The sequence below is a fragment of the Hypanus sabinus genome, unplaced genomic scaffold, assembly GCF_030144855.1.
Source record: "Hypanus sabinus isolate sHypSab1 unplaced genomic scaffold, sHypSab1.hap1 scaffold_442, whole genome shotgun sequence".
Taxonomy (NCBI): Eukaryota; Metazoa; Chordata; class Chondrichthyes; order Myliobatiformes; family Dasyatidae; genus Hypanus; species Hypanus sabinus.
Window position 1 is genome coordinate 370,441 of NW_026781316.1, and position 19,560 is coordinate 390,000.

The 19,560-nt window shown below is 56.2% G+C and overlaps 1 protein-coding gene across 1 annotated transcript in view; it reads right to left on the minus strand.

Moving 5' to 3' along the window:
- LOC132388958 (alpha-1,2-mannosyltransferase ALG9-like) overlaps positions 1 to 19,560 on the minus strand; it is a 386,292-nt gene that overhangs the window by 362,248 nt on the left and 4,484 nt on the right. The window contains 4 exon segments of the mRNA XM_059961380.1: positions 4,248 to 4,353; positions 9,091 to 9,178; positions 18,099 to 18,162; positions 18,165 to 18,233. Coding sequence (XP_059817363.1) covers positions 4,248 to 4,353; positions 9,091 to 9,178; positions 18,099 to 18,162; positions 18,165 to 18,233 — 327 coding nt within the window.

Below are 19,560 nucleotides of genomic sequence, written 5' to 3' on the forward strand. Positions count from 1 at the left end.
GTAGGACCAGAGGACACAGATAGAGTGGATGTGGAGAGGATGTTTCCTATAGTGGAGGAGTCTAGGACCAGAGGACACAGATAGAGTGGATGTGGAGAGGATGTTTCCTATAGTGGGGGAGTCTAGGACCAGAGGACACAGACAGTGGATGTGGAGAGGATGTTTCCTATAGTGGGGGAGTCTAGGACCAGAGGACACAGATAGAGGGGATGTGGAGAGGATGTTTCCTATAGTGGAGGAGTCTAGGACCAGAGGACACAGATAGAGTGAATGTGGAGAGGACGTTTCCTATAGCGGGGAATCTAGGACCAGAGGGCACAGATCGAGTGGATGTGGAGAGGACGTTTCCTATAATGGGGGAGTCTAGGACCAGAGGACACAGATAGAGTGGATGTGGAGAGGATAATTCCTATAGTGGGGGAGTCTAGGACCAGAGGACACAGATAGAGTGGACGCGGAGAGAATGTTTCCTATAGTGGAGGAGTCTAGGACCAGAGGACACAGATAGAGTGGGTATGGAGAGGATGTTTCCTATAGTGGGGGAGTCTAGGACCAGAGGACACAGATAGAGTGGGTGTGGAGAGGATGTTTCCTATAGTGGGGGAGTCTAGGACCAGAGGACACAGACAGAGGATGTGGAGAGAATCTTTCCAATAGTGGGGGAGTCTAGGACCAGAGGACACAGATAGAGTGGATGTGGAGAGGATGTTTCCTATAGTGGGGGAGTCTAGGACCAGAGGACACAGATAGAGTGGGTGTGGAGAGGATGTTTCCTATAGTGGGGGAGTCTAGGACCAGAGGACACAGATAGAGTGGGTGTGGAGAGGATGTTTCCTATAGTGGGGGAGTCTAGGACCAGAGGACACAGACAGAGGATGTGGAGAGAATCTTTCCAATAGTGGGGGAGTCTAGGACCAGAGGACACAGATAGAGTGGATGTGGAGAGGATGTTTCCTATAGTGGGGGAGTCTAGCACCAGAGGACACAGATAGAGTGGGTGTGGAGAGGATGTTTCCTATAGTGGGGGAGTCTAGGACCAGAGGACACAGACAGTGGATGTGGAGAGAATCTTTCCAATAGTGGGGGAGTCTAGGACCAGAGGACACAGATAGAGTGGATGTGGAGAGGATGTTTCCTATAGTGGGGGAGTCTAGGACCAGAGGACACAGACAGTGGATGTGGAGAGAATCTTTCCTATAGTGGGGGAGTCTAGGACCAGATGACACAGATAGAGTGAGTGTGGAGAGGATGTTTCCAATATTGGGGGAGTCTAGGACCAGAGAACACATATAGAGTGGGTGTGGAGAGAATGTTTCCAATAGTGGAGGAGTCTAGGACCAGAGGACACAGATGGAGTGGATGTGGAGAGGATGTTTCCTATAGTGGGGGAGTCTAGGACCAGAGGACACAGATAGAGTGGATGTGGAGAGGATGTTTCCTATAGTGGGGTAGTCTAGGACCAGAGGACACAGATAGAGTGGATGTGGAGTGGATGTTTGCTATAGTGGGGGAGTCTAGGACCAGAGGACACAGATAGAGTGGATGTGGAGAGGATGTTTCCTATAGTGGGGGAGTCTAGGACCAGTGGACACAGACAGTGGGTGTGGAGAGGATGTTTCCTATAGTGGGGGAGTCTAGGACCAGAGGACACAGACAGTGGATGTGGAGAGGATGTTTCCTATAGTGGGGGAGTCTAGGACCAGAGGACACAGACAGTGGATGTGGAGAGGATGTTTCCTATAGTGGGGGAGTCTAGGACCAGAGGACACAGATAGAGGGGATGTGGAGTGGATGTTTCCTATAGTGGGGGAGTCTAGGACCAGAGGACACAGATTGAGTGGATGTGGAGAGGATGTTTCCTATAGTGGGGGAGTCTAGGACCAGAGGACACAGATAGAGTGGATGTGGAGAGGATGTTTCCTATAATGGGGGAGTCTAGGACCACAGATAGAGTGGATGTGGAGAGGATGTTTCCTATAGTGGGGGAGTCTAGGACCAGTGGACACAGACAGTGGGTGTGGAGAGGATGTTTCCTATAGTGGGGGAGTCTAGGACCAGAGGACACAGACAGTGGATGTGGAGAGGATGTTTCCTATAGTGGGGGAGTCTAGGACCAGAGGACACAGACAGTGGATGTGGAGAGGATGTTTCCTATAGTGGGGGAGTCTAGGACCAGAGGACACAGATAGAGGGGATGTGGAGTGGATGTTTCCTATAGTGGGGGAGTCTAGGACCAGAGGACACAGATTGAGTGGATGTGGAGAGGATGTTTCCTATAGTGGGGGAGTCTAGGACCAGAGGACACAGATAGAGTGGATGTGGAGAGGATGTTTCCTATAATGGGGGAGTCTAGGACCACAGATAGAGTGGATGTGGAGAGGATGTTTCCTGTAGTGGGGGAGTCTAGGACCAGAGGACACAGATAGAGTGGGTGTGGAGAGTATGTTTCCTGTAGTGGGGGAGTCTAGGACCAGAGGACACAGCCTCAGAACAGAGGGGTGTCCATCTAGTACGGAGATGAGGAAACATTTACAGGAGGGAACGTGCAGATGCCGGAAATCCGAGCAACACTCCAAAATGCTGGAGGGGCTCAGCGGGCAGGGTCGGGTCTACGGAGGACAGTAAACGGGCTGAGACCCTGCGAACATTTCTTCGGCCAGGGCTGGGTGAATCTGCGGGACTCATCGCCTCAAGTCACCTACCCACCTCCTCATTTAAAGCGGAGGTGGGCAGGTGCTCGATTTGTCGGGGGGGGGGGGGCAAGAACGGTGTTGAGAGGGATAGTACGATGGAATGGCACAGTAGACTCGATGGGCTGAGCAGCCTTGTTCTGCTTTTATGTTGTATGGTCAAAGTTCAAAGATATTCAAAGCACGTGCTAAAGACGAACTTTCCTGCCGAGATTCACAGGGGAATGCAGTGGAGTTTCCTAACCTTAATTTTTGGCTTGTGCCTGGGCTGATGTGTTGCTTATTTTGTCCCTGTAAGCTGAGTGCCTTGTTGTGTTTCTTGTATTCGTGATTTTAGCTACCTGTTATAGTTTGTTGTCAAGTCCAGTCACTTCTTATTGTCATTTCGACCATAACTGCTGGTACAGTACACAGTAAAAACGAGACAACGTTTTTCAGGACCATGGTGTTACATGAAACAGTACAAAAACTAGACTGAACGACGTAAAAAACAACACAGAAACTACACTAGACTACAGACCTACCCAGGACTGCATAAATTGCACAAAACAGTGCAGGCATTACAATAAATAATAAACAGGACAATAGGGCAGTAAGGTGTCAGTCCAGACTCTGGGTATTGAGGAGTCTGATGGTTTGGGGGAAGAAACTGTTACACAGTCTGGTCGTGAGAGCCCGATTGCTTCGGAGCCTTTTCCCAGACGGCGGGAGGGAGAAGAGTTTGTATGAGGGGTGCGCGGGGTGGGGAGAAATGTCCGCGATGGAGGGAGAAGAGTGCTTTGGTCAGCCTGGGTTGTTTTTAAATGCACTTTATGAATAAATTTGATTTGACTTGACTGCACTGGTGTTTATTCGCTCCGGCGATTGGACGCAGGATGCGCGGGGGTTTATCTTCAGGGAAGAACCGCCTTCAACAATAACGCAGCCTTAAACAGCACCGCACCCGGTTCCTGCGCGTTGCAATTCAACAATCGGTGTCAGAAACAGGTACGAACGTTCACAAAGCATGAAGGTGACAGAGCAACACACACACAAAATGCCGGTGGAACGCAGCAGGCCGGGCAGCGTCTACATGGAGAAGCACCTGTCGACGTTTCGGGCCGAGACCATTCGTCAGGACTGACTGAAAGATAGCAAGAACCTCTTGCTAACGAAGGGTCTCGGCCCGAAACGTCGACAGTGCTTCTCCCTGTAGACGCTGCCCGGCCTGCTGTGTCCCACCGGCATTTTGTGTGTGTTGTTGCTTGAATTCCCAGCATCTGCAGATTTCCTCGTCTGAACAGTGCTTCTCCCTATAGACGCTGCCCGGCCTGCTGTGTCCCACCGGCATTTTGTGTGTGTTGTTGCTTGAATTCCCAGCATCTGCAGATTTCCTGGCGTTTGCTTTTGAAGATGACAAAGTGTCCTGTCTAAATGCCGACCGAAACACTCCTGCACCGACCGCAGAGACAAAGTGGTCCGGGGGAGGTGGGTGGGACACATCACTTTGTGGGAACTTTATGCAAACGTTGTAGCCAAGCCGCGGCTCAGACCCCTCCTTAGATGTCCGTAGCTTACCGTAGATGTCCGGCCCGTGAGGGGTGAAAACGTTGTAAAGAACGATATTGAGGGGCGCCACGACCCACTTCCCGTAGTAGTAGCTGTCCACCGCCACCAGGGGGAGCTGTAACACAGGATCAGGAACGATTTGCATTTCAATATTGAATTAGTCAATAGACAATAGACAGAAGTAGACCATTCGGCCCCTCGAGTCTGCACCGCCATTCTGAGATCATGGCTGATCATTCACTATCAATACCCGGTTCCTGCCTTGTCCCCATATCCCTTGATTCCCCTATCCATCAGATATCTATCCAGCTCTTTCTTGAAAGCATCCAGAGAATTGGCCTCCACCGTCTTCTGAGGCAGTGCATTCCACACACCCACAACTCTCTGGGAGAAGAAGCTCTTCCTCAACTCTGTTTTAAATAACTGACCTCTTATTCTCAATCCATGCCCTCTGGTACTGGACTCTCCCAACATCTGGAACATATTTCCTGCCTCAATCCTATCAAATCCTTTAATTATCTTAAACGTTTCAATCAGATCCCCTCTCAATCTCCTCAATTCCAGCGTTTACAAGCCCAGTCTCTCCAATCTCTCTGCGTAAGACAGCCCTGCCATCCCAGGAATCAACCTAGTGAATCTACGCTGCACTTCCTCAATTGCCAGAATGTCCTTCCTTAAACCTGGAGACCAAAACTGTACACAATATTCCAGGTGTGGTCTCACCAGGGCCCTGTACAAATGCAAAAGGACATCCTTGCTCTTGTATTCAATTCCCCTTGTAACAAAGGCCAACATTCCATTTGCCCTCTTCACTGCCTGTTGCACTTGCTCATTCACCTTCATTGACTGGTGAACTAGGACTCCTAGGTCTCTTTGCATTTCTCCCTTACCTAACTCGACACCGTTCAGACAATACTCTGCCCTCTTGTTCCAGCTTCCAAAGTGGATAACTTCACATTTATTCACATTGAATGACATCTGCCAAGTATCTGCCCACTCACCCAGCCTATCCAAGTCTTCCTGTATTCTCCTAACGTCCTCTTCGCATGTCACACTGCCACCCAGTTTAGTATCGTCAGCAAACTTGCTGATATAGTTTTCAATGCCCTCATCTAAATCATTGATATAAATCGTAAAGAGCTGTGGTCCCAATACAGAGCCCTGTGGTACCCCACTAGTCACCTCTAGCCAGTCCGAGAAACACCCATTCACTGCTACCCTTTGCTTTCTATCTGCCAACCAGTTTTCTATCCATGTTGAAACCCTGCCCCCAATGCCATGAGCTCTGATTTTACTCACCAATCTCCTATGTGGCACCTTATCGAATGCCTTCTGAAAATCTAGGTACACTACATCCACTGGCTTACCCTCGTCTAACATCCTTATTACACCGTCAAAAAACTCCAACAGATTAGTCAAGCATGATTTGCCCTTGGTAAATCCATGCTGGCTCGGCCTAATCCTATTACTGCCATCAAGATTTGCCACTATTTCGTCCTTAATAATGGACTCAAGCATCTTCCCCACGACTGACGATAGTTCTCCGTTTTCTCCTTCCCTCCCTTCTTGAAAAGTGGGATAACATTAGCCACTCTCCAATCTTCAGGAACTGATCCTGAATCTAAGGAACATTGGAAAATCATTACCAATGCATCCGCAATTTCCTGAGCCACCTCTTTTAGAGCCCTCGGATGCAGACCATCTGGACCCGGGGATTTATTAGCCTTCAGTCCTACCAGTCTACTCATCACAGTTTCTTTCCTAATGTCAATCTGTCTCAATTCCTCTGATATCTTATGACCCTGGACCATCCATACATCTGGGAGATTGCTTGTGTCCTCCCTGGTGAAGACAGATCTAAAGTACGCATTAAATTCTGTTGCCATTTCCCTGTTTCCCATAACAATTTCTCCCAATTCATTCTTCAAGGGGCCAACATTGTTCTTAACTATCTTCTTTCGCTTCACATAGTTAAAAAAGCTTTTGCTATCCCCTTTTATATTCCTGGCTAGACTGAGCTCATACCTGATTTTTTTTCTCCGTATTGCTTTTTTAGTTAAGATCTGCTGTTCCTTAAAACTTTCCCAATCATCTGTATTCCCACTCATCTTAGCCCTGTCATACTTCTTTTTCTTTAATGCTATACAATCTCTGACTTCCTTTGTCAACTACTGTGGCCCCTTCCCCCTCTTTGAATCCTTCCTTCTCATTGGAATGAACTGCATTTGCATCTTTTGTATTATGCCCAAGAATATCTGCCACTGCTGATCCACTGTCTTTCCTGCCAGGGCATCCGCCCATTTAACTTTGGCCAGCTCTTCCCTCATGGCTCCGTAGTCTCCTTTATTTAATTGCAACACTGACACCTCTGATCTGCCCTTATCCCTCTCAAATTGTAGATAAAAACATCATGTTATGATCACTACTTCCTAATGGCTCCTTTACTTCAAGATCACTTATCAATTCCTGTTCATTACACATCACCAAGTCCAAAATAGCCTCGTTCCTGGTTGGCTCAAGCACAAGCTGTTCCAAAAATACATCCCTTAGACACTCCACAAACTCCCTATCCTGGGGTCCAGCACCTACCTGATTCTCCCAGTCCACCTGCATGTTGAAATCTCCCATAACGACCGCATTACCTTTAGCACATGTCAATGTTAACTCCCAATATCCACGCTACTGTTTGGGAGCCTGTACACAACACCCATTAGGGTCTTTTTACCCTTACCGTTCCTCAGCTCAATCCACACAGACTCTACTTCCCCTGTTCCCAAGTCACCTCTTGCTAAGGACTGAATCTCATTCCTCACCAACAGGGCCACCCCACCCCCTCTTCCCATATTTCTGTCTCTACGATAGCACGTAGAGAATTGTAATGACTTCTCACATCCTTCACATACATGCAACCGTATAACAATTACAGCACGGAAACAGGCCATCTCGGCCCTTCTAGTCCGTGCCGAACGCTCACTCTCACCTCGTCCCACCGACCCGCACTCAGCCCATAACCCTCCATTCCTTTCCTGTCCATATACCCATCCAATTTTACTTTAAATGACAATATCGAACCTGCCTCTCCCACTTCTACTAGAAGCTCGTTCCACACAGCTGCCACTCTCCGAGTAAAGTTCTCCCTTGTGTTACCCATAAACTTTTGCCCCCTAACTATCAACTCATGTCCCCTTGTTTGAATCTACCCTACTCTCAATGGAAAAAGCCTATCCATGTCAACTCTATCTATCCCCCTCATAATTTTAAATACCTCTATCAAGTCTCCCCTCAACCTTCTACGCTCCAAAGAATAAAGACCTAACTTGTTCAACCTTTCCCTGTAACTTAGGTGCTGAAACCCAGGTAACATTCTAGTAAATCTCCTCTGTACTCTCTCTATTTTGTTGACATCTTTCCTATAATTCGGTGACCAGAACTGTACACAATACTCCAAATTCAGCCTGACCAATGCATTGTACAATTTTACCAATGCCTTGTACATGCAGAGTAAAAAATCTTTATGTTACATCTCAATCTAAATGTGCAATCATAGTAATTTTTAATCATTCATAATAAATAGAACAGTTAATGTAATATGGAGTGCACTCAAACCAGCCTGAGTTCATCAGTCTGACGGCCTGGTGGGAGAAGCTGTCCCGGAGCCTGTCGGTCCTGGCTTTTATGCTGCGGGACCGTTTCCCCGGTGGGAGCAGCTGGAACAGTTTGTGGTTGGGGTGACTCTGGTCCCCAGTGATCCTTCGGGCCCCTTTTTACGCACCCGTCTCTGTAAATGTCCCGAATAGCGGGGAGTTCACATCTACAGATGGGCTGGGCTGTCCGCACCACTCTCTGCAGAGTCCTGCGACTGAGGGAGGTACAGTTCCCGTACCGGGCCGTGATGCTGCTGGTCAGGATGTTCTCAATCGTGCCCCTGCCATTGAGGGAGATACAGTTCCCGTACCGGGCCGTGATGCAGCCGGTCGGGATGCCCTCGATCATGCCCCTGCCATTGAGGGAGATACAGTTCCCGTACCGGGCCGTGATGCAGCCGGTCAGGATGCCCTCAGTCATGCCCCTGCCATTGAGGGAGGTACAGTTCCCGTACCGGGCCGTGATGCAGCCGGTCAGGATGCTCTCAATCGTGCCCCTGCCATTGAGGGAGGTACAGTTCCTGTACCGGGCCGTGATGCAGCCGGTCGGGATGCTCTCAATCGTGCCCCTGTCATTGAGGGAGATACAGTTCCCGTACCGGGCCGTGATGCAGCCGGTCGGGATGCTCTCAGTCATGCCCCTGCCATTGAGGGAGATACAGTTCCCGTACCGGGCCGTGATGCAGCCGGTCGGGATGCCCTCAGTCGTGCCCCTGTAGAAAGTCCTGAGGATTTGGGGGGCCCCCACACCAAACTTCCTCAACCGTCTGAGGTGAGAGAGACGCTGTTGTGTCTTTCTCACTGCACAGCCGGTGTGGACAGACCGGGTGAGATCCTCGGTGATGTGGATGCCGAGGGACCTAAAGCTGTTCACCCTCTCAACCCCAGCTCCATCGATGCCAATAGTGCCTGGACCAGCACCATATTGTGTCACTTTAAGTTGAGGAATTTGCTGTTTCGTAGCAGCAGTAGGGCGCAAGACAGCAAAATTACTAAGAGTGACTATCAGGGGCCACTCCATTGGCCAGGCTGTGTCCTGGCTGTCTAGATACGCAAGCCCGGGCAGTACGGTACAGAGAGCGAGCTGTTTCCCGTGTGGCAGGCTCCCCCGCTCAGCACAACGATCTGGACCTAGTTCTGCTTAAGGGAATTGAGTCTAGTAGTTTCATAATGACCACCACCCCCCACCCCGCCCGTTCCACACCTACCAAAAACAGTCCCAAAGCCACGACCGCCCAGATGATAAAACTGCGGAAATTCCTCTTCAGCGCCAAGAGGTCAAAAGCGATCGGCAACCTGACGGGGTGGGGGGGGGAGGTGGTGGAGAAAAAAGACAAGTTATCAGATTAACGACGAGACCAGAAAAACAACATCAAGAGGGCTTAGAAAACAGACGCAGAAAACCATTGCCCCCCCCCCCCCCACAATCAGCGGGGCAGCACAGCAACCGGAACGCCTCCGCGCACGTAGCCTCCGTAGCCCCGCAGATGGGATTTCCTGTCATTTGATGTTTCACATGGGCGCCGCACAACTTTCGGGCCTTGTAAGAGTTTCCTGCCCAGAGCGATGGCTGGCACGCGCCACCATGCAATAAAAAAAATACCAGAGGGAACGTTCGGGAAGACTGGGACTCGGTGGTGAGCACTTTGCACTGAACTGGATTTTCTTTTTGTTAGCGACACACACAAAATGCTGGTGGAACACAGCAGGCCAGGCAGCGTCTACAGGGAGAAGCACTGTCGACGTTTCGGGCCGAGACCCTTCGTCAGGACTCAGAACAGGTTCAATACCGCCCCCTGCTGACCGGGAGGATTCAGGAGAGTGGTCCCAACATCTAAAACAGGTTCAATACCGCCCCCTGCTGACCGGGAGGATTCAGGAGAGTGGTCCCAACATCTAAAATAGGTTCAATACCGCCCCCTGCTGACCGGGAGGATTCAGGAGAGTGGTCCCAACATCTAAAACAGGTTCAATACCGCCCCCTGCTGACTGGGAGGATTCAGGAGAGTGGTCCCAACATCTAAAACAGGTTCAATACTGCCCCCTGCTGACCGGGAGTGTGAGGAGGATTCAGGAGAGTGGTCCCAACATCTAAAACAGGTTCAATACCGCCCCCTGCTGACCGGGAGGATTCAGGAGAGTGGTCCCAACATCTAAAACAGGTTCAATACCGCCCCCCCTGCTGACCGGGAGGATTCAGGAGAGTGGTCCCAACATCTAAAACAGGTTCAATACCGCCCCCTGCTGACCGGGAGTGTGAGGAGGATTCAGGAGAGTGGTCCCAACATCTAAAACAGGTTCAATACCGCCCCCTGCTGACCGGGAGGATTCAGGAGAGTGGTCCCAACATCTAAAACAGGTTCAATACCGCCCCCTGCTGACCGGGAGTGTGAGGAGGATTCAGGAGAGTGGTCCCAACATCTAAAACAGGTTCAATACCGCCCCCTGCTGACCGGGAGGATTCAGGAGAGTGGTCCCAACATCTAAAACAGGTTCAATACCGCCCCCTGCTGACCGGGAGGATTCAGGAGAGTGGTCCCAACATCTAAAACAGCTTCAATGCCACCCCCTGCTGACCGGGAGGATTCAGGAGAGTGGTCCCAACATCTAAAACAGGTTCAATACCGCCCCCTGCTGACCAGGAGTGTGAGGAGGATTCAGGAGAGTGGTCCCAACATCTAAAACAGCTTCAATACCGCCCCCTGCTGACCGGGAGGATTCAGGAGAGTGGTCCCAACATCTAAAACAGGTTCAATACCGCCCCCTGCTGACTGGGAGTGTGAGGGGAATCCTTCATCAGGACTGACTGAAAGGAAAGATAGTAAGAGATTTGAAAGTTGGGGGGGGGGGGGAAATGCGAAATGACAGGAGAAGACCGGAGGGGGTGGGGTGAAGCTGAGAGCCGGAAAGGTGATTGGCAAAAGGGATACAGAGCTGGAGAAGGGAAAGGATCATGGGACGGGAGACCTAGGGAGAAAGGAGCCGGGAGAAAGAAGCAACAAAGGGAGATGGAGAACAGGCAAACAGCTAAATATGTCAGGGATAGGGTAAGAAGGGGAGGAGGGGCATTAACGGAAGTTAGAGAAGTCAATGTTCATGCCATCGGGTTGGAGGCTACCCAGCCGGTATATAAGGTGTTGTTCCTCCAACCTGAGTGTGGCTTCATCTTGACAGTAGAGGAGGCCGTGGATAGACATATCAGAATTGGAATGGGACGTGGGATTAAAATGTGTGGCCACTGGGAGATCCAGCTTTCTCTGGCGGACCGAGCGTAGGTGTTCAGTGAAACGGTCTCCCAGTCTGCGTCGGGTCTCGCCAATATATAAAAGGCCACACCGGGAGCACCGGACACAGTATACCACACCAGCCGACTCACAGGTGAAGTGTCGCCTCACCCGGAAGGACTGTCTGGGGCCCTGAATGGTGGTGAGGGAGGAAGTGTAAGGGCAGGTGTAGCACTTGTTCCATTTACAAGGATAAGTGCCAGGAGGGAGATCGGTGGGAAGGGATGGGGGGGGGGATGAGTGGACAAGGGGGTCGCGTAGGGAGTGATCCCTGCGGAAAGCAGAAGGAGGAGGGAAAGATGTGCTTGCTTTTTTTTTGTTGCTGTAATTGGATTAATTTTGTAAAACTGACGGTTTTTTTGTGTGAATCTGCTAATCTGAACCAACGTGCCTGTGATACTGTGGCAAGCATGGTTTTCCACTGTGTGTAAGGACACTTGCGCATATGACAATAAACCTGACTAACTTCTTTGTGCTTTCAGTACACGTCCGGACAGACAGAGCACCCCAGGGTGTTCCCCACACTCCCCCGGGGGGACGGTACACGTCCGGACAGACAGAGCTCCCCAGGGTGTTCCCCACACTCCCCCGGGGGGACGGTACACGTCCGGACAGACAGAGCACCCCAGGGTGTTCCCCACACTCCCCGGGATGGACAGTACACGTCCGGAGAGACAGAGCACCCCAGGGTGTTCCCCACACTCCCCCGGGGGGACGGTACACGTCCGGACAGACAGAGCACCCCAGGGTGTTCCCCACACTCCCCCGGGGGGACGGCACACGTCCGGACAGACAGAGCACCCCAGGGTGTTCCCCACACTCCCCCGGGGGGACGGTACACGTCCGGACAGACAGAGCACCCCAGGGTGTTCCCCACACTCCCCCGGGATGGACAGTACACGTCCGGACAGACAGAGCACCCCAGGGTGTTCCCCACACTCCCCCGGGATGGACAGTACAGGTCCGGACAGACAGAGCACCCCAGGGTGTTCCCCACACTCCCCCGGGGGGACGGTACACGTCCGGACAGACAGAGCACCCCAGGGTGTTCCCCACACTCCCCCGTGGGGACAGTACACGTCCGGACGGACAGAGCACCCCAGGGTGTTCCCCAACTCCCCCGGGGGGACGGTACAACGTCCGGACAGACAGAGCACCCCAGGGTGTTCCGCACACTCCCCCGGGGGGACGGCACACGTTCCCGGACAGACAGAGCACCCCAGGGTGTTCCCCACACTCCCCCGGGGGGACGGTACACGTCCGGACAGACAGAGCACCCCAGGGTGTTCCCCACACTCCCCCGGGATGGACAGTACACGTCCGGACAGACAGAGCACCCCAGGGTGTTCCCCACACTCCCCCGGGATGGACAGTACAGGTCCGGACAGACAGAGCACCCCAGGGTGTTCCCCCACACTCCCCCGGGGGCACGGAACACGTCCGGACAGACACACCCCAGGGTGTTCCCCACACTCCCCCGTGGGGACAGTACACGTCCGGACGGACAGAGCACCCCAGGGTGTTCCCCACACTCCCCCAGGATGAACAGTACACGTCCGGACAGACAGAGCACCCCAGGGTGTTCCCCACACTCCCCCGGGATGGACAGTACACGTCCGGACAGACAGAGCACCCCAGGGTGTTCCCCACACTCCCCCGGGATGGACAGTACACGTCCGGACAGACAGAGCACCCCAGGGTGTTCCCACACTCCCCCGGGATGGACAGAACACGTCCGGACAGACAGAGCACCCCAGGGTGTTCCCCATACTCCCCCGGGGGGACGGTACATGTCCGGACAGACAGAGCACCCCAGGGTGTTCCCCACATTCCCCCGGGGGGATGGTACACGTCCGGACAGACAGAGCACCCCAGGGTGTTCCCCACACTCCCCCGGGGGGACGGTACACGTCCGGGACAGACAGAGCACCCCAAGGGTGTTCCCCACACTCCCCCGGGGGGACGGTACACGTCCGGACAGACAGAGCACCCCAGGGTGTTCCCCACACTCCCCCGGGATGAACAGTACACGTCCGGACAGACAGAGCACCCCAGGGTGTTCCCCACACTCCCCCCGGGGGGACAGAACACGTCCGGACAGACAGAGCACCCCAGGGTGTTCCCCACACTCCCCCGGGATGGACAGAACACGTCCGGACAGACAGAGCACCCCAGGGTGTTCCCCACACTCCCCCGGGATGGACAGTACACGTCCGGACAGACAGAGCACCCCAGGGTGTTCCCCACACTCCCCCGGGATGAACAGAACACGTCCGGACAGACAGAGCACCCCAGGGTGTTCCCCACACTCCCCCGGGGGGACGGTACACGTCCGGACAGACAGAGCACCCCAGGGCGTTCCCCACACTCCCCCGGGATGGACAGTACACGTCCGGACAGACAGAGCACCCCAGGGCGTTCCCCACACTCCCCCGGGGGGACGGTACACGTCCGGACAGACAGAGCACCCCAGGGCGTTCCCCACACTCCCCCGGGGGGACGGTACACGTCCGGACAGACAGAGCACCCCAGGGTGTTCCCCACACTCCCCCAGGATGGACAGAACACGTCCGGACAGACAGAGCACCCCAGGGTGTTCCCCACACTCCCCCGGGATGGACAGTACACGTCCGGACAGACAGAGCACCCCAGGGCGTTCCCCACACTCCCCCAGGGGGACGGTACACGTCCGGACAGACAGAGCACCCCAGGGTGTTCCCCACACTCCCCCGGGATGAACAGTACACGTCCGGACAGACAGAGCACCCCAGGGTGTTCCCCACACTCCCCCGGGGGGACGGTACACGTCCGGACAGACAGAGCACCCCAGGGTGTTCCCCACACTCCCCCGGGATGGACAGTACACGTCCGGACAGACAGAGCACCCCAGGGCGTTCCCCACACTCCCCCGGGGGGACGGTACACGTCCGGACAGGACAGAGCACCCCAGGGTGTTCCCCACACTCCCCCGGGGGGACGGTACACGTCCGGACAGACAGAGCACCCCAGGGCGTTCCCCACACTCCCCCGGGATGGACAGTACACGTCCGGACAGACAGAGCACCCCAGGGCGTTCCCCACACTCCCCCGGGGGGACGGTACACGTCCGGACAGACAGAGCACCCCAGGGCGTTCCCCACACTCCCCCGGGGGGACGGTACACGTCCGGACAGACAGAGCACCCCAGGGTGTTCCCCACACTCCCCCAGGATGGACAGAACACGTCCGGACAGACAGAGCACCCCAGGGTGTTCCCCACACTCCCCGGGATGGACAGTACACGTCCGGACAGACAGAGCACCCCAGGGCGTTCCCCACACTCCCCCGGGGGGACGGTACACGTCCGGACAGACAGAGCACCCCAGGGTGTTCCCCACACTCCCCCGGGGGGACGGTACACGTCCGGACAGACAGAGCACCCCAGAGCGTTCCCCACACTCCCCCGGGATGGACAGTACACGTCCGGACAGACAGAGCACCCCAGGGCATTCCCCACACTCCCCCGGGGGGGACGGTACAACGTCCGGACAGACAGAGCACCCCAGGGCGTTCCCCACACTCCCCCGGGGGGACGGTACACGTCCGGACAGACAGAGCACCCCAGGGTGTTCCCCACACTCCCCCAGGATGGACAGAACACGTCCGGACAGACAGAGCACCCCAGGGTGTTCCCCACACTCCCCCGGGATGAACAGAACACGTCCGGACAGACAGAGCACCCCAGGGTGTTCCCCACACTCCCCCGGGGGGACGGTACACGTCCGGACAGACAGAGCACCCCAGGGCGTTCCCCACACTCCCCCGGGGGGACGGTACACGTCCGGACACTCCCCCGGGAGGGACGGTACACGTCCAGGGACAGACAGAGCACCCCAGGGTGTTCCCCCACACTCCACTCCAGGATGGACAGAACACGTCAGGACAGACAGAGCACCCCAGGGTGTTCCCCACACTCCCCCGGGGGGACAGGTACACGTCCGGACAGACAGAGCACCCCAGGGTGTTCCCCACACTCCCCCGGGGATGTACAGTACACGTCCGGACAGACAGAGCACCCCAGGGTGTTCCCCACACTCCCCCGGGGGGACAGGTACACGTCCGGACAGACAGAGCACCCCAGGGTGTTCCCCACACTCCCCCGGGGATGGACAGGTACACGTCCGGACAGGACAGAGCACCCCAGGGCTGTTCCCCACACTCCCCCGGGTTGGACAGTACACGTCCGGACAGACAGAGCACCCCAGGGTGTTCCCCACACTCCCCGGGGGGACGGGTACACGTCCGGACAGACAGAGCACCCCAGGGCGTTCCCCACACTCCCCCGGGATGGACAGTACACGTCCGGACAGACAGAGCACCCCAGGGCGTTCCCCACACTCCCCCGGGGGGGACGTACACGTCCGGACAGACAGAGCACCCCAGGGCGTTCCCCACACTCCCCCGGGGGGACGGTACACGTCCGGACAGACCAGAGCACCCCAGGGTGTTCCCCACACTCCCCCAGGGGGGGACGGTACACGTCCGGACAGACAGAGGCACCCCAGGGTGTTCCCCACACTCCCCGGGGGGACGGTACACGTCCGGACAGACAGAGCACCCCAGGGTGTTCCCCACACTCCCCGGGGACTGACGTACACGTCCGGACAGACAGAGCACCCCAGGGTGTTCCCCCACACTCCCCCTCGGCGGGACACGAACCACGTCCGGACAGACAGAGACAGACGACACCCCAGGGTGTTCCCCACACTCCCCCGGGATGGACAGAACACGTCCGGACAGACAGAGCACCCCAGGGTGTTCCCACACTCTCCCCCGGGATGGACAGTACACGTCCGGACAGGACAGAGCACCCCAGGGTGTTTCCCCACACTCCCCCGGGGGGACAGAACACGTCCGGACAGACAGAGCACCCCAGGGTGTTCCCCACACTCCCCGGGATGGACAGAACACGTCCGGACAGACAGAGCACCCAGGTGTTCCCCACACTCCCCGGGATGGACAGTACACGTCCGGACAGACAGAGCACCCCAGGGTGTTCCCCACACTCCCCCGGGATGACAGAACACGTCCGGACAGACAGAGCACCCCAGGGGTGTTCCCCACACTCCCCCGGGATGGACAGTACACGTCCCGGACAGACAGAGCACCCCAGGGCGTTCCCCACACTCCCCCGGGGGGACGGTACACGTCCGGACAGACAGAGCACCCCAGGGTGTTCCCCACACTCCCCCGGGGGGTCGGTACACGTCCGGACAGACAGAGCACCCCAGGGCGGTTCCCCACACTCCCCCGGGATGGACAGTACACGTCCGGACAGACAGAGCACCCCAGGGCGTTCCCCACACTCCCCCGGGGGGACGGTACACATCCGGACAGGACAGAGCACCCCAGGGCGTTCCCCACACTCCCCCGGGGGGGACGGTACACGTCCGGACAGACAGAGCACCCCAGGGTGCTTCCCCACACTCCCCCAGGATGGACAGAACACGTCCGGACAGACAGGAGCACCCCAGGGTGTTCCCCACACTCCCCCGGGACTGGACAGTACACGTCCGGACAGACAGAGCACCCCAGGGCGTTTCCCCACACTCCTCCCGGGGGGACGGTACACGTCCGGACAGACAGAGCACCCCAGGGTGTTCCCCACACTCCCCCGGGAATGAACAGTACACGTCCGGACAGACAGAGCACCCCAGGGTGGTTCCCCACACTCACCCCCGGGGGGGACGGTACACGTCCGGCGACAGACAGAGCACCCCAGGGTGTTCCCCACACTCCCCCGGGGGGGACGGTACACGTCCGGACAGACAGAGCACCCCAGGGTGTTCCCCACACTCCCCCGGGGGGACGGTACACGTCCGGACAGACAGAGCACCCCCAGGGTGTTCCCCACACTCCCCCTGGGGGACGGTACACGTCCGGACAGAACAGAGCACCCCAGGGTGTTCCCCACACTCCCCCGGGATGGACGGTACATCGTCCGGACAGACAGAGCACCCCAGGGTGTTCCCCACACTCCGCCGGGATGGACAGTACACGTCCGGACAGACAGTGCACCCCAGGGTGTTCCCCACACTCCCCCGGGGATGGACGGTACACGTCCGGACAGACAGAGCACCCCAGGGTGTTCCCCACACTCCCCCAGGATGGACAGTACACGTCCGGACAGACAGAGCACCCCAGGGTGTTCCCCACACTCCCCCTGGGGGACGGTACACGTCCAGACAGACAGAGCACCCCAGGGTGTTCCCCACACTCCCCCGGGATGGACGGTACACGTCCGGACAGACAGAGCACCCCAGGGTGTTCCCCACACTCCCCCGGGATGGACGGTACACGTCCGGACAGACAGAGCACCCCAGGGTGTTCCCCCACACTCCCCCGGGGATGGACAGTACACGTCCGGACAGACAGAGCACCCCAGGGTGTTCCCCACACTCCCCCGGGATGGACAGTACACGTCCGGACAGACAGAGCACCCCTGGGTGTTCCCCACACTCCCCCGGGGGGACGGTACACGTCCGGACAGACAGAGCACCCCAGGGTGTTCCCCACACTCCCCCGGGGGGACGGTACACGTCCGGACAGACAGAGCACCCCAGGTGTTCCCCACACTCCCCCGGGATGGACAGTACAGGTCCGACAGACAGAGCACCCCAGGGCGTTCCCCACACTCCCCCGGGATGGACAGTACAGGTCCGGACAGACAGAGCACCCCAGGGCGTTCCCCACACTCCCCCGGGATGGACAGTACATGTCCGGACGGACAGAGCACCCCAGGGGTGTTCCCCACACTCCCCCAGGATGGACAGTACACGTCCGGACAGACAGAGCACCCCAGGGCGTTCCCCACACTCCCCCAGGATGAACGGTACACGTCCGGACGGACAGAGCACCCCAGGGTGTCCCCTGCCCCTCCCGAGGCTTCGTACCCGAGGGCAGCACTGAAGGGCCAGCCCACGATGGCTCCGGCGGCTACTCCCAGCACGGCCACGGCGTTCTCTCCATGAACCAGCCCGTCATCGCCACCAGGGTGGTGTACATGCAGAAGCTGCTGGGGAGGAAGGCTGCAAAGGGAACCAGGGGCGCTCAGTCACTCTGCCCATCAGCGGCCGGATTGAAGCGCGACTGGGACCGCGGGCGGAGGCGAACTCAGCCAGCGCCGAGCCAGATTAAAACGGGGTGGCGATATCGAGGCCCCGCTGGCCTCGTGGTCGGGGTGGGGGGGGGGGCCGCGGTCACTGCCGGATCTGTCTGTGGCTTGTTTTATCTTTTTAACTGTTTGCACAACCCGTTGTTTATTCCCGCCCACCTGCAGTTTGACAGTGTCCTGCCTGCTGTTCGTGAATCCTATCCTGTTTCCTTTGCTTCGTGACCCTCCCCATCGTCCCACCGACCCCCGCAAACCTTTATCTACAGCAGCCAACACATTTCCATTTACAAGATCCTACAGGAATACTCATGGACCTGCAGGAACGGGCAATGCCTCTGCATTTAAAGGTAAGCAAAAAAAAAAAAACAACTTTCTTTAAGATGGTCAGTCAGTTCTGACAGGAGGGGCTGCAGACGATTTGAAATTTAGCTGAAGCAGAGGCCCCCCAACCCTCTTTGTGCCACCGACCAATACGAATAAGCAACGGGAGATGGGGGGGGGGGGGGGGGGGGGAGGTTCACCTGCCACTCGCTTCCACCACCTCATCACCGGCAGCCTATTGAAAACCCGGCTCTCCTGAACAATCCTGGGGTCACACGTGTAAACCAGAGCACCTCGACCAGGTCCAACCTTCGGACACCTTCACATAGAAACGTGGAAAACCTACAGCACAATACAGGCCCTTCGGCCCACAAAGGAATCTCTTAAAAGACCCTATCGCATCCACCTCCACCACCGTTGCCAACAGCCCATTCCACACACTGACCACTCTCTGAGTAAAAAAACTTACCCCCTGACATCTCCTCTGTACCTACTCCCCAGCACCTTAAACCTGTGTCCTCTCATGTTAGCCAGTTCAGATCTGGGAAAAAGCCTCTGACTATCCACACGATCAATGCCTCTCATCGTCTTGTACACCTCTATCAGGTCACCTCTCATCCTCCGTCGCTCCGAGGAGGAAAAGGCCGAGTTCACTCAACCTATTCTCATAAGGCATTCTCCCCAATCCAGGCAACGTCCTTGTAAATCTCCCCTGCACCCTTTCTATGGCTTCCACATCCTTCCTGTAGTGAGGTGACCAGAACTGAGCACAGTACTCCCAGTGGGGTCTGACCAGGGTCCTATAGAGCTGTAGCATTACCTCTCGGCTCCTAAACTCAATCAGGCCACACCGGACCGCCTCGACCAGACTGGAGAGTAAAAGATGAGGCGTCAGAGCTAGAAGGTGGTGTGGGGGGGGG